This window comes from Vidua macroura, chromosome 10, assembly GCF_024509145.1.
Source record: "Vidua macroura isolate BioBank_ID:100142 chromosome 10, ASM2450914v1, whole genome shotgun sequence".
In the NCBI taxonomy this organism is placed as follows: Eukaryota; Metazoa; Chordata; class Aves; order Passeriformes; family Viduidae; genus Vidua; species Vidua macroura.
Window position 1 is genome coordinate 14,600,581 of NC_071580.1, and position 13,079 is coordinate 14,613,659.

Sequence of the window (13,079 nt, forward strand, 5' to 3'; positions counted from 1 at the left end):
TCTCCCATATAATGCAAAGAATAATTTGGTTCTTTTCCCACAGGACTTTAAATCACTTGGTAATGTTGTGGTGTCTAGACTAACTCCCAGTAGTGAGATACTATTCCATGAGAAAAACAGCAATTACATCTGACCATGTATTTTAAATGAGGACAAAGAAAAGACCAAAAAAGCCAGCTCAGGCTCTGTGAATTCATGTGGCATAGAAGCCTTCTTTTCTTTTTCATACATGAAAAACCTAAGGTTGATTTCCTTAATTATTGTTGCTTTTTTCTAGCTTTAAATGTAATACTCCTGTTAGGATGTCATGTGAGAATCTTCATTTGTGCCATATTATAATAATCTGCTGTCTGCAAAATAAACAAAGCAAAATGTCTAGCTGTCTCTGTAGCTATAAGGATGAGAAATTATAGATGCAGAGAAGCTTCAGCACACCACAAATTCTGCAGAACTCGGGGGAAAAAAATTGGATTTACAATACCAGTTAATTCCTGCTGTCAGTGGAATTAGCTATTAGTTATATCCCTGCTACTGAATCAATATCACAGCCAGAAACTCTGGTCCTATCTTCCCCATGCCCTCCCCCTTTTCCCATTTGCTGTTACAGTCTTTTGAGTTCTGAGTGAAATGTTTTCTGTTGTCTTAGCTCAGTCTCTAATTACACATCACAACTCCAACACACACAGCCAGAAGTGGTGGTTTCTCAGCTCCAGTAAGGTGAGAACTGCATGAAGGCTAAATTACTTCTGTCCCAGAAGTGACCTTTTTTGAGATCAAGTTAAGCTCATTAAGAAGAGTGTTGGGAAGTCTGTGCTGCAGCCCTGCCTTCTGCTGCACCCATCACGTGTAAATATGTTGGCTTTTTTTACTTCCAGAACTCTGCAATCTCCAGCTGATGTGCTGCTGGTGGGTTTATCTTGGCCAGGTGCTGCTGAACACATCGAATGAATCAGCACAGCCCAATAAACAGTGCCTGTGCCCAGGCACCGCATTGGCTTTCTGATTCTGACCTGGGTCAGGAGTTTGGGACCACAGCACTCACGTCTGTGCCACTGCTGCAGCTTTCACTGCAGCCTTCACTGCAGCCACTGGCCTTACCCTGCAGCCTCTGCAGGGCAGGGCTGTCTCACATGGCTCTGTTTTACAGGGCTGAGCACAGATAAGGCCCTGGACACTTCTGTTCTGCACGTGGCAATGATAAACCCACTGCCAGATAGATGGTTAAGCCCCTGGGTAATGATTTTTTTCCTTTTCATATGTAAATGTTTCCATTTTAATGAAATGAAAATACCTTACTTGCTTTATTCCAAACTAATGAATAGGGTTAGTGTCATCAGAAGCTTTTTCTTGCAATTTAAGGGCCAAGAGGACCAAAAAAAAAAAAAAAGAAAGAAAAGAAGAAAAGAAGAAAAGAAAGAGAATCTGTTATTCATTCTGTCTCTTTGTTGAGTCACCACCAGGATGGTTATTTTTAATAAAAAGATAGAAATATTTATGCCTGAAGGACTTGGGTTTGTTGAAGCTCTAGAGCTATGACAGAAAGAAATGTCTTTATTTTTTTTTGTCCATTCAGTATTTACATATAAAAAGCACCTACTTTGCATATAGTTCCTGTCATTGTCTCCAGTTCAATAAGAGTGTATGAATAACATTCACAGGAAACAATGTTGGGGTATGCAATTGTTAATATTAAATATTATTTTAAAATATAATGTCATGTGTTATTACCAAAAGCAAAACTACACCCAAAAATTAACACTATCAGAAAACCAGTATAGCGGCCTTAAATGAATATCTAGTGAAAGACTACATTTTCTCTGCATCAGTAAATTCTGGTTTATCTTGGTGGACCTGCTACTTATGTGGGAGCTTGCAAGGTGTATGGGGGTTGTTGGTCACCTTACCTGTAGACTTCAGATTTGAGTGATAATAAGGTGTATTGTTTATCATCCCCCACTGCTTTCCATACTTTCTTGTGTCTTTCATCAGCACAAGCCTCTGTTGTTTAACTTAAAACATTTTTCAATTGCATTTCTCTTCAGCTCTGAGTATCAGCCATAATCAAAATATGCCAATTCTTCCTTTAAACCACACCCCTTTAAACAGCCAATTTTATTTTTTTCCCATCCATATGGGATGGGAAAGTGCCACCCAGGTTATCACCATCTTGTACATCACTCACTGCAGTCTCCTCTCCCTTCTGGGTTGCTTCGCTGTACCTGGTGCGCCAAGTAAAGCCTTTTCCAAGAGATTCAAAAGATCCATAATGCAGCACAGTCAAGACACTCTGGAGTTCTGTAATCCCATCCTCCACCACCGACTGCAGTACCTCAGCCCTGCTCTTCTGGCAGCAATTAAGCATTTCCTAGCACAGGGTAACAGCTTGATTGTCCCTCCCCAGAGATGGATCAGAGCCAGGATAAAGATCTAGTCTCAGGTGTTGAGAGTGGCAGTTACATGGAAACTTAAGTTTTCTAAAAACTTCAGAACTTCCTTAATTTAAAAAGTGATCCTAATGTTTTCCCAGCTCTTCTCCTCATTTCTCACCTAGTAGGAAATGAGTGACACAAGAAATATTTTTACACTCAAAGCTGTCTAATATACACAGATCATTACCATATGTCCTCAGGTTTGGTTTTTGGTTTTTTGTTTTTTTTTTTTTAACAGAGTTGGCGTAGATCCAGATGAAGATCTGAAAGCTAGAGCTGCAAGCCAGGTATGTCAGGCTTTTGGACACACATGCTGAATTTAAGAGTGTTCAATGTTTGGCAGATCATGGCTGCATCTGTGGAAATGGGACATCTCAGAACAACATTTAATCCCTCAGAATTAAAAAGGGGACTGTGTAATGTTTAACTCTAGTAGGTCAGGTGTATGAAAATATTTTTCAGTTATTTTTCACATGGAAGCCTGAGTACATTGTGAACTTGAAACCTCTAAAGGGGGCTCCTGACAAGCTGCAGCTGCTCATCTGTGCCCTTCCATTTTTTGTCATATATGTATGGTGCAGTTTCAAACGCAGCACTGCCTGCAGCAGCAGAAGTCTGTAGAGTCAATGCACAGAGACATGACCTGTGGCTCAGCACAGTGAGTGGAGCAGCAGAAGGACTGAGGAGAAGCCACACTACAGCTGACAAGGTGCCAAAGCAAAAGCCAACAAGTGCCCAATGCTGGTGATGCCATCCCATGCACCCTTTCAGACAGCACAACTGGAACTGAAATTAAAATCATCCAACAATAGCATAAATGTAGAAAATAAGCTGAGGAAGATAAGATACTTTATTAATTTCAAAATATATTAGAGATACCATTAGGCAAAACTTTAATGTATCTTATGTACTGAGTATTCCTAACATTTACACATTTGCACGTATCTGAAGGCACATAAGGTGAATCTCAATTTTCATTGTAACAAGTAGAATTCAAGTGCCTAACTATCCTAATATTTCTTTTAAAAGAAGGAAAACCGGTATTATTTACCCTGGCCACATCTTTCATTTTACAGCCCAGTCACTATTCATAGAGGTTTAGCATAATCCTTCATTGCACCATGGCAAGACACTGTTTTATTCTGAGTCTGAGGGGACTCATGCTAAATTCACGTTCCTAAGCACCTTGGTAGGAATTCCTGCAATGCCTATGCCTGAATTCTGAACAAGAGCAGGACACAGAACCATAGTCTATTCTTGATTGGAGTACAGATACAGAATTGCAGAAATTTTCCTGCTTTTCAGCACTCATGAGCTATCAAAGATCAGGAAATGTAGGATGCAGCATAAAATTGACTGAATGCATGTTTTGCAAAAACCTGATTTCTTCAGAGGCTGCTAGGCATCTAATTTTCTCATTCTTTTACTGAAAATGAAAATAATAATGTTTATTTACAACAGTAACACATCTAGTGTCCCAACTGTGCTCTGTGAATTAACACCTATCACTTCTGACAAAACTGAGCAATACAACACAGAAGGTGTAAATAAATATGACACTTTTCATGCCCTATCATGTCCAGTTCAGCATTCCTTATAGTAGTATACTATACCTTGGAAAATAGTTTTGCTGTTCTGATTATTCTTCCCTCATCCCATGGTTTTTTATTTTCATTTGTCTGACTTTTTTATTTTTATATTTGACATCTCAATGTTTTAGTAATTCAGACCTTTGCTGTATTCTCTGTAGTGCTCACTGTTTTAACTCAGTACCTATCATAGTTATTCAAGTCAGGTTGTTTCTTCTAATTTTCTCTTTCATCTCGTATCTCTCTCTCATTCCTCTTCTTCCCCTGTGTTTCTCTTTTCTTTCCCTTTATTTCCAAAATGATGTTTTTATTTCGTTTACCTTTCATTACTTATTTTCTTCCTATGTTACTGTGTTTTCACAGTGAAAGCAGTTGATTTTCCAACACATCTATCCCTGCACAAATAATGTATCAGGTGCCAGTACCTCCCACTGCCAGTTAAAACTCTTGCCCAGATGAACTTTAAACCACATGCCCACTCTCAGAGCTGGTAATTGAAGCTTCAGGGGAGATTGTGTTCAGAGGAGAAATAAGAATGAAAAATCTTCAAGAATAAGATGTTTAAAAGAGAGCAAAAATTAATGGAAAAGAAACCTCTAGGCTTCTCCCTGCTCAGTCAGAGTATTCAGCCAGAATGGAAAAGCTGCAAGGTCTGCTAGCAAGATTTGAATTTAGCTCCTCTGTGACCAGTCTAACTGCCAGGACATGGGTGTCTTGCTGTGGGAGCCTCTCAATCCATGTCTGTAACCATACCTAGATTTTTTTTTAGGGGCAGAAGAAGCCTTAAAGACCTTCCAACCTCATGGGTACTATATCAGATGCAATACCAGCTATATGACTGCAAAACCTTTTTCCTTCCTTATCTCCCTTCTTTCCTTCCTTTGCCTCCCAAAAATTCAATTTTCTGTGAAGAGATTTGATTTATTCAATAATTCTATGTACACAGTTATTTCTAAACTTCTGATTATATTCTATTTTGGGCTACCTGAACCAATAATTTTGGCAGTCAGCTGGCAGCAAATTCCAGTTCAAATTGTAAGAGCTGGAACCCAGAGTTCATTCCCTAGAAAAGGTGTAGAGCCTTTTCATGTATAATTAACATCTGCACTTCACCATACCATGATCCATCAAAAGCATATCTCAGTTTCAATTCTGTCTTGCCACGCTTACATTTATCATTAAATCTTTATCACAGTATAAGCATAAACAAAAGTAGCCTCATATTCATACCCATTTACTTATTGATAGACTGTCATAACTTAGTTATGAAAGAAATTACAAAATACATACTAAAATAATATATATTATTGTATAGAAAATAGTACGTAAAAACAAACCACTTTGCTGCATATCATGTACATGCAGAGTATAAACACCAAAAGCTAACTCTGAAAAATGCACAATGCAGGGTCACATAATCACTAAGCATAGTTACAAAGTTGGTCTATTTTAAAAGGCACTGCTTTATGGCAGTGAGCTATTTAACTAAATTCCCATTAAAAAAGACAGTCAATAGCATATTTCATTCAGATAGCTTATGTATCTCAAATTCTGCTATGTTAACTTCATTTGAGAGAGGGTAAAAATATATTTTCTACAGGCACTTCAGAAAAAATGTTGTAGTTATGTTATTGATCTCAGGAAAAAACTAAATAGCATGCAAAACACTTATCATCTTGGTCAAACTAATCTGCAGTTTATTTAACTGTCCCTACATCTTCGTAAGTATAATAAGGAATTTAGTTACACTGTTCTCCTCAGTTTCATCTGCCAGCTGGTTGATGAATTTATTGCAAGGACTAATGAGAGTAATCTCCATATGGGCAATTCTCATATGGAAGAAGAGATGTGAAAAACTTTGGCATTTTCCCTTCCCAGAGAGAAAAATGTTGGAAGACATAGAGCACTGTCTCCCATACTTTTACCTCTCTGAACTGTAGGGAAAGTGAAAAGTTCCTCTTTAAAATCATAGGATCCAAGGATCTGCTAGAGCCCTGAAACATTCACACCAACATCTCCTGTCACCCCTTACAGTGTTCCTGCAGGAGCTGCATTCTAGATAACCACCCAGATTCCCCCTACTGCAAAAGCTGATAACACAACACAGATTTCATAGACAAAAGAAGGAAGGTGCAACATGTGTCAAACTAGAAATAAAAGGCGGCCCAGGTCAGGACCAGAAAACCCCTGGGGGATTATACTCTTGTGTAGACTTCTTTATCCACTGCTTTCAACAATTCATGTTCCTGAATGAGGAAACCTTTTTCCTTAAGAGGAAGCTAGAGGCACAATGAGCTTGGAAAGAGGAATTAACCAACAACATTACAATCCAAACCAAGGACACAGGCCATTTACAGAGCTCACTGTGCTTTTAACAAGCTGTCCTTTGCACCACACACGAGTAGCCCACTCCACAATATGTCTATTTCCATGCCTGCCTCTTCCTCATCTCTACCCCTGTTCAGTGTTCTTGTTGTTCTGACCTAACACAGATTTTGCCTACAATCACACTTCCTGTTTAAATGTTTCAAAGCCCTTTTCCCAATCTTTATCTTGCCAAAATGCACTTTTAGATGTTTAGAGCTTGGAAGAGTGTACTGCTGCTTGGTTAGGGATTAGTACCTTCTTCTCCCCCCCAGCTTCCTCAGTTACTGGGAAGAGATGCTAAAATACTCAATTCAGTTAACAAGGAAACAGATCCCAAGAATAATATTTGTTCTATTTGGTGCATTTGCATGTTCAGAGTTACCACATTAGCAAAATCTTAACAGCTGCAGCATGGATTCTGTCTAACCTTATTCAAAACTCAATGACATCAATGTTCCCATTGTTCCAATGTTCCCATGAACAGGTTGCCTGGGAACTAGACCTTACACTTTTGAGGGTCAGACCATTGACATTATCATCACCAATTTATATGTATATTAGTCTATTATAAGGTATTCTAATATATTATTAGATTAAAACATGAAAATCAACAGATTCATTGGTTTAAAATTGCATAAAGAAAAATATTCTCATTTAAACTAATCTAACTTGCCACAAAACAAAACCAAGCCAACAGTTGTGTATCCTTAGAGAACCAGCCATCCCATTCCTAATTTCATCCTGCTAGGAATTCTTCCACTACTACTGATGTGATACCCTAGGGTATGAGCAAACCAGCTGTCTTTGTACAGATAACTGTTCCTAATTTATTATTCCAAATTATGACCCTGAGGAAAAGGACAGTCCACCTCTCTACCTGTGCAGCATGTTACAGAATTAGTCTGTAGAATGGAAAGGGTATTTTGAGCCTTGTCAATTCAACTCATGTTTCCCTCTCCTTGGAAAGAAGTATAGAAAGGACTTTCCTAGTTATTAGAATATCTCAATCCCTTTGGGAAAGACATTTTGTTAGACATACACAAGCAGCCTCTGATCTTGTAGGAGTAAACTGAAGTAATCCCACAACGGCAATTAAATCAAAATATCATTTTATTGATCTCAGAGTATAGTACGTCCCAACTGCTTAAAAAAAATTGGAATCATTCATAAGAGCAAATGCTACATTCTTGCAATGAATGCAGCAATGAGAAATGTGCTGTATGAGCCAATTTTCTCCTGAACTGATTCACAGGGATGACATTTGTGCAACAATAAATCTTTTTAAATTTAAAAGAAAAAAGTGCATTTAATTGTAATTTGGTCTGACATGTATTCTTAATATTGGAACTCCATGTTTTATTTATTTTATGAAAATACTTCTCACTTCAATCATTTGTTTATTTTGCAGAGTGCACCTAACTTGGATAAAAATACAACCAAAGCTGAGAGTGCATGGCTGTTCAGAATATGGTATGGCTTTGACCACAAGTATCCTTTTCTGTTATAAACCATGAATGAGAATTGCACTACAATTCACCTTCAAAATATTTAAGAACCAAAAATTATTATACTTTTATCAACCAAAACAAAAGTCTAATCTATTTTAACGTGTTACTAAGGAGAAATTTTGCAGTCCAAGGCAGCAGAAGGTCCAGCCATGACTGAGGCTATGGGGAGAGGGAACAAGTTAAGGAGCTCTGAGCTACAGTAGCATATAGACAGTACATTTAAAGTAATTCACCTTCCTAAATTCCTGGATAAAACTAATCCAATTATTATTTAGATAGGGTGTAGATTCTGTGTTTGGGGAACCAGGGGGATGGAGCCAGAAGCAGCCAAATGCCTGCTGCCTGACCATATACTCAGAAAGCAGTAGCTACCTAAGAAAAAAATAAGACAACATTGGTTTACCCACACCGCCAATAAAACAGAGGAAGAGGCATCCATTACAAAAAGCTCCCAGGACTTTCCTGAAGCTCATGTTTCCTAATCCCTGGATTCCTGAGCCTTTATGCTTTTATTCACATTCCCACTGAGTCATGTGTAGTACAGACCTTGAATATGGGTGTCTGATGCTTTATTCCAGGAAGTCTGGTTTCCATGTCTTTTGCATTTCAAGGAAATATTTTAAGTGATAAAAGAACATCCTCTCTAAGCCAAGGCAGGACATAGACTGACACTAATGCCTGTGCAAAAATTGTAAACACTACTATTCTAATTTATTGTCATTTTAAACTGACTCTGCACAGCTGCCAGTGAGATCCCACAGTAACAACCCCACTCTAAGCCTTTAGCAGACACACAGTGAATATGGGAGAAGCCCACCTGCTGAATTTCGTGCATCCTGGCTCAGGAGCTGAGCAGGCAAAGCTCTGCCAATACTGTCTCCATTATCCAGCAGCACATCTATTGGTCAGTCACCCTGCACTCCTGAGCAGAAATTTATGTTCAGGCTGCATGTGTGTTTTTCCTGATACCAGCTGCAGCAAACTAGAATTAAGTATTTCAGCTGATAAAATGTAACTGTTTGGGAATATAGCTTCCTTAGAGAGTTCAACTGAAGTTATCCTTCAAGGAGACTTTTGATGGAAAAACATCTTTTTGGTTAAAAAGTGATGTTTTTTCCTTAATTCATCTACTCAAGCAGTTTTAAAGGCCAAAAAGCACTTAGCATTAAAATTTCTCCCTTGGATAATTCTTTAAGAATATATAGAAATAGTAGGTAAATGTTATATGAAGTGAGAAAATATGTTTAAATGTTAATGTTGAGTACCAATATGACTGGCTTTAACCACCCCTTTTTCAGAAGAAATAGCCTGTGGTGGTATATCCTAGAAACTATAAGTCAGAAGGAACAGATGAACAGGGTGAGGGGAAGGGGGAATTTTTCCTCTGAAGATAAAAAAATATAAAAGAGCAAGGCAAAAATGTGGAAGGGAGGAGCAGGACAGAAGCATGAATTAAAGACATGAAAGAGAACAAGGGCAGAGATAGAAAACAAGGGACAGAGGCAGCAGAGGGAAAGAGACATGAATGTGAAAAATTCAGACAGCAGTACATACAAAATTAAAAGTCTGTAGAAGGCACCAGAAGCACCACTTCTCAGAGTTTATCTGTATGGTAGAGATCTTGAATATGGGTGCCTGATGCTTTATTCTAGAAATTCTGGTTTCTATGTCCTTTGCATTTCAAGAAAATATTTTAAGTGATTTTTAAAAATTGAATTTTTTAAAGAACACATTTATTCATGTCAGTCTCACTACCAGTCAAGCCACAATCTTTCATTAGAATTCAGATGTTCAGAGATTATAGCTGTGATATTACCCTAAAATATATATTTATTACAAATAATACAACAACATCTCACTAATCCTGAAAGTGTATGCCCATATTCCTGCATGGAATGATAGTTCAACCCACTAATGCTGTGACTCACAGCTCTAAGCTTTTCTTTGGTATGACTATTTCTGAAAGACATTCTTTCCAAGGAAAGAAAAATTATCCACCCAAACTTTCTTTTGCTTTCCCTGCCTAATGTTATAAAGCCATGATGCTAGATTTAGAAGAAGAAAATGCCAGATAGCATAGTACTTGTCTCCAGTACAAGATTGCAGAGAGGATTATGATAAAGTTTTCAAAGAAAAGATACAGCAAACCCATCTGTGTCGCAGCTGAGACAGCCACGACAGACAGAGCATCATCATACAATTTCAGAAGGCTTTAAGCATTCTCCCATACACAGTAACACCTTACCACTTCAGAAGGCTTCAGACATCTGCCCCAACAGAGTAACATCAGATCACTTCAGAAGGCTGCAAGCACCTGGCCCTCTTGTTCTTTAGCCCAGCCTTTTATCCCCTCATGTTCAAGCATTGCACCTGTGTGCCCTCTGCTCCCTTTGGTGGTTGCTCAGTGCCCCTGGGCACTCCATGGCTCATTGCTGTCAGTGCTGCTCACTGCTTCTCACAGCTGTGCCCACTGGGGATGAGGCTCCCACAGCCCCACTCCCAATCACCACAAACTGTGCACCTACAAATCTGTTCATCTACTTTGAAAACTTACAAGACTGTGACATTTCTATAGTTTGACATTTGCTCTTAGGCATTAACACAAATCTACTCACTCTTCTGGCAATAACATCTCTTATGCCTATATTTATTTCACAGGAGGAAAGCAAGAGGGAGGAAATCTCACTAAGGAAATCAAAAACTTGTGCTGTTCCTTGCTGTTGTTATAAATCATTCCCAGTTAGTTCAGTGATCTTAGGCAATAGCAACACGCCGTGCTAGGGTAGAACTATGCAAAAAATCCCTGCAATTCTGTTTGAGAATCACATTTTATTTTTATTCTGAAAGAAACATCAGGAGCCTGATCCAGAGCCAAATGGGTTCAGTGAGGATTGTATTCTTTCAGCAAAAGTTTCTTTGAATCAGATATTGACACCTAGAAAAAAAATATAATTCTCTAAAATCTAGGTTAAGAAATTATAATATTGAACTTATAAAAATGAAGAACAGATCATTTTAGTAGGTAGAGTTATCCTCTTGGATTTCCATCTCAATAATTTAAACATTAAAAATACAAAATAAAATAGTTGCATCTGACAGGGGGCAACTTCCAGTGAGTCAAGTTTTATTTTTACAGCCTACAGTGCATTACACCATCTGAAGCCATAATATCCTCCTGAAGACTAGTGGGAAAGCAAGGGAATCAACAAAGGTTTTTCAAGAATTTATCAGGGGAAAGAGACACCACAGATTTACAATCCAGCATTATATATATATATCTTTAAACTGTTGTGTTTTTCCAAAGCAGATGTAGGCTAGTTTAGCTAACAAATGAATGAGTATGTGGAAATTTCATCCTGCAAGGGCAAGAGTTTCTGTGTATATGGGCAGAGCTCAGGCAAATTGTGAGCAAAATTTTCCCATTCCCCAGCATCCCCAAAAAAGTTCTAACTTTGTTCCCAGCTAACAGCAATTTGTTTTTAACCCTGCTCAGTCTCAGCAGGGTTACTTGCTTACTCTAGGCAAATATCCTCCTTTTGCCTGGCAAAGTCCTGAGACATGTACCTGACTAGAGCTGGAATTCCAGTTACAATTCCAAAAATGAAGGGAAATTTTGCATCTTGCAAGCAACCTTCACCTGGTTTTCCAGCCACTCTAGACTAAACTCTGCAATCATTTCTGGCTTCATATAATTTTATATAAGGCTCTTCCTCCACTAAGGATTCATTCTCTCCCAGAATCCATCTAATTCTTGCTTCCTCATGTGGGGGCATTCTTGCTCTTGTTATCTTCCTGATGGAAGATAACTACAATTTTCACCCAAGTTCTTATGCTCTATAGTGAGAAGAGAAGGAAGGACTTGGAACTGCTACACAAAAATGCAAAAATAATGGAAATTGAAGATGAGAAAAGGAGAGTGCAATGCATGCACTAAGATATTTCTGGATAGAAATGTTCACCATCTCGATAAGAAGCAGCCCACATTGTGTTGTGGGACAGGTACTTTGATAGTACCTGGAGCTTGCATTGAGAACAAAATAGTTACTGTGTAACAGGAAAACATGTGCAAGATTAAAGAGAAGAAAGCAAGAAGGGAAGGAAGAGGGAGAAAGACATCAAATGCACGGTAAGTTTCTTTAAATACTTTGTGTTAAATTGCAAGACAGGTCTTGGACCACGGGCAGCAAAGTGTAATCCTGTTTTTGTGGCAAAGGGATGAGGATGGCGCTGCACATGGTGTGGCCTTCCCAAGACTAACACCACCAGGGCACCAAGGCTGCCTGTCTGGCATAAGTGAGGGGCCGCAGGGAGGCAGGAGAGGGACTGTGATTGCTGTCAGCTGGCTGGGATGGCTTCCAGGAGCATTGCAATGACAGCCTACTGCCCCCCTGCTGCTGCTCCAAGCTACCCAAGAACAACTCGGCTGTCTAACTTTGCACAAAACTCTGCTTTTTTGAATGGTTCACACACACTGATACCGGGAAAGCAGAGGGAGGAGAGCTTTCTCCTTCTATACAGATTTATTTTCAATCTGAGGAACTGACAGTTACACTGAATAGAAGCAGGTGTCTGAGAGTGAGACAATTCTCCATCAAGTAACTCCTTAAAGTGTTTCCGCTTAAACTGCAGTTGTCCATCATTGAAATTCATGCCTTTCAGGTTGGTTAAAAAAAAAAAAAAAAAAGCTGTTTACGTCCTTTGCACTTGTCTGAAATCCATCAGCCAAAAGGAATTGCATTATTCGTAGACTTCAAAAGTTTATCCTCCTTATCGGGGCACCTATCATTTTATTTCTCCTGTGCTTTGTACGTGGATAAAACAGACATAATGGCTGACTATTGAGCAAGATAAGTACTATTCTGTGCCTGGGAGAAAATGGAAAACCTACTAAAAGCAAAAGTGCATTCTAGGGTGAACTGACAATCGAAGACAAACTCAGCATTTTGTGGTCTTTTCAGCTGAATTTTCCTTCTGGGCTGGCTTGTCACTCTCATATCAGAGACAGACATCTTTGGAAGGAAAAGGCAAGAAAGAGCCTGAAAGCATGCACATGTATGCTCTTTTCTTTTACCTGCTGGAGAACTAAAAGTTTCTTATTTACCAATATTCTGATTTGTTCTTCTTTTAGCACTTCAGTGAAAACAGCAAAATAGCACATAGGGTCCTAGTTTTGGCCCAGAAACTCA

At 38.7% G+C, this 13,079-nt stretch overlaps 1 protein-coding gene across 1 annotated transcript in view; it reads left to right on the top strand.

The window, feature by feature from the left end:
• SLC9A9 (solute carrier family 9 member A9) overlaps positions 1-13,079 on the top strand; it is a 184,187-nt gene that overhangs the window by 133,415 nt on the left and 37,693 nt on the right. Inside the window, exons 14-16 of the mRNA XM_053986275.1 lie at positions 2,668-2,716; positions 3,084-3,091; positions 7,796-7,873. Of these exons, the coding sequence (XP_053842250.1) occupies positions 2,668-2,716; positions 3,084-3,091; positions 7,796-7,873 (135 nt within the window). The remainder of the gene's footprint in view (positions 1-2,667; positions 2,717-3,083; positions 3,092-7,795; positions 7,874-13,079) is intronic.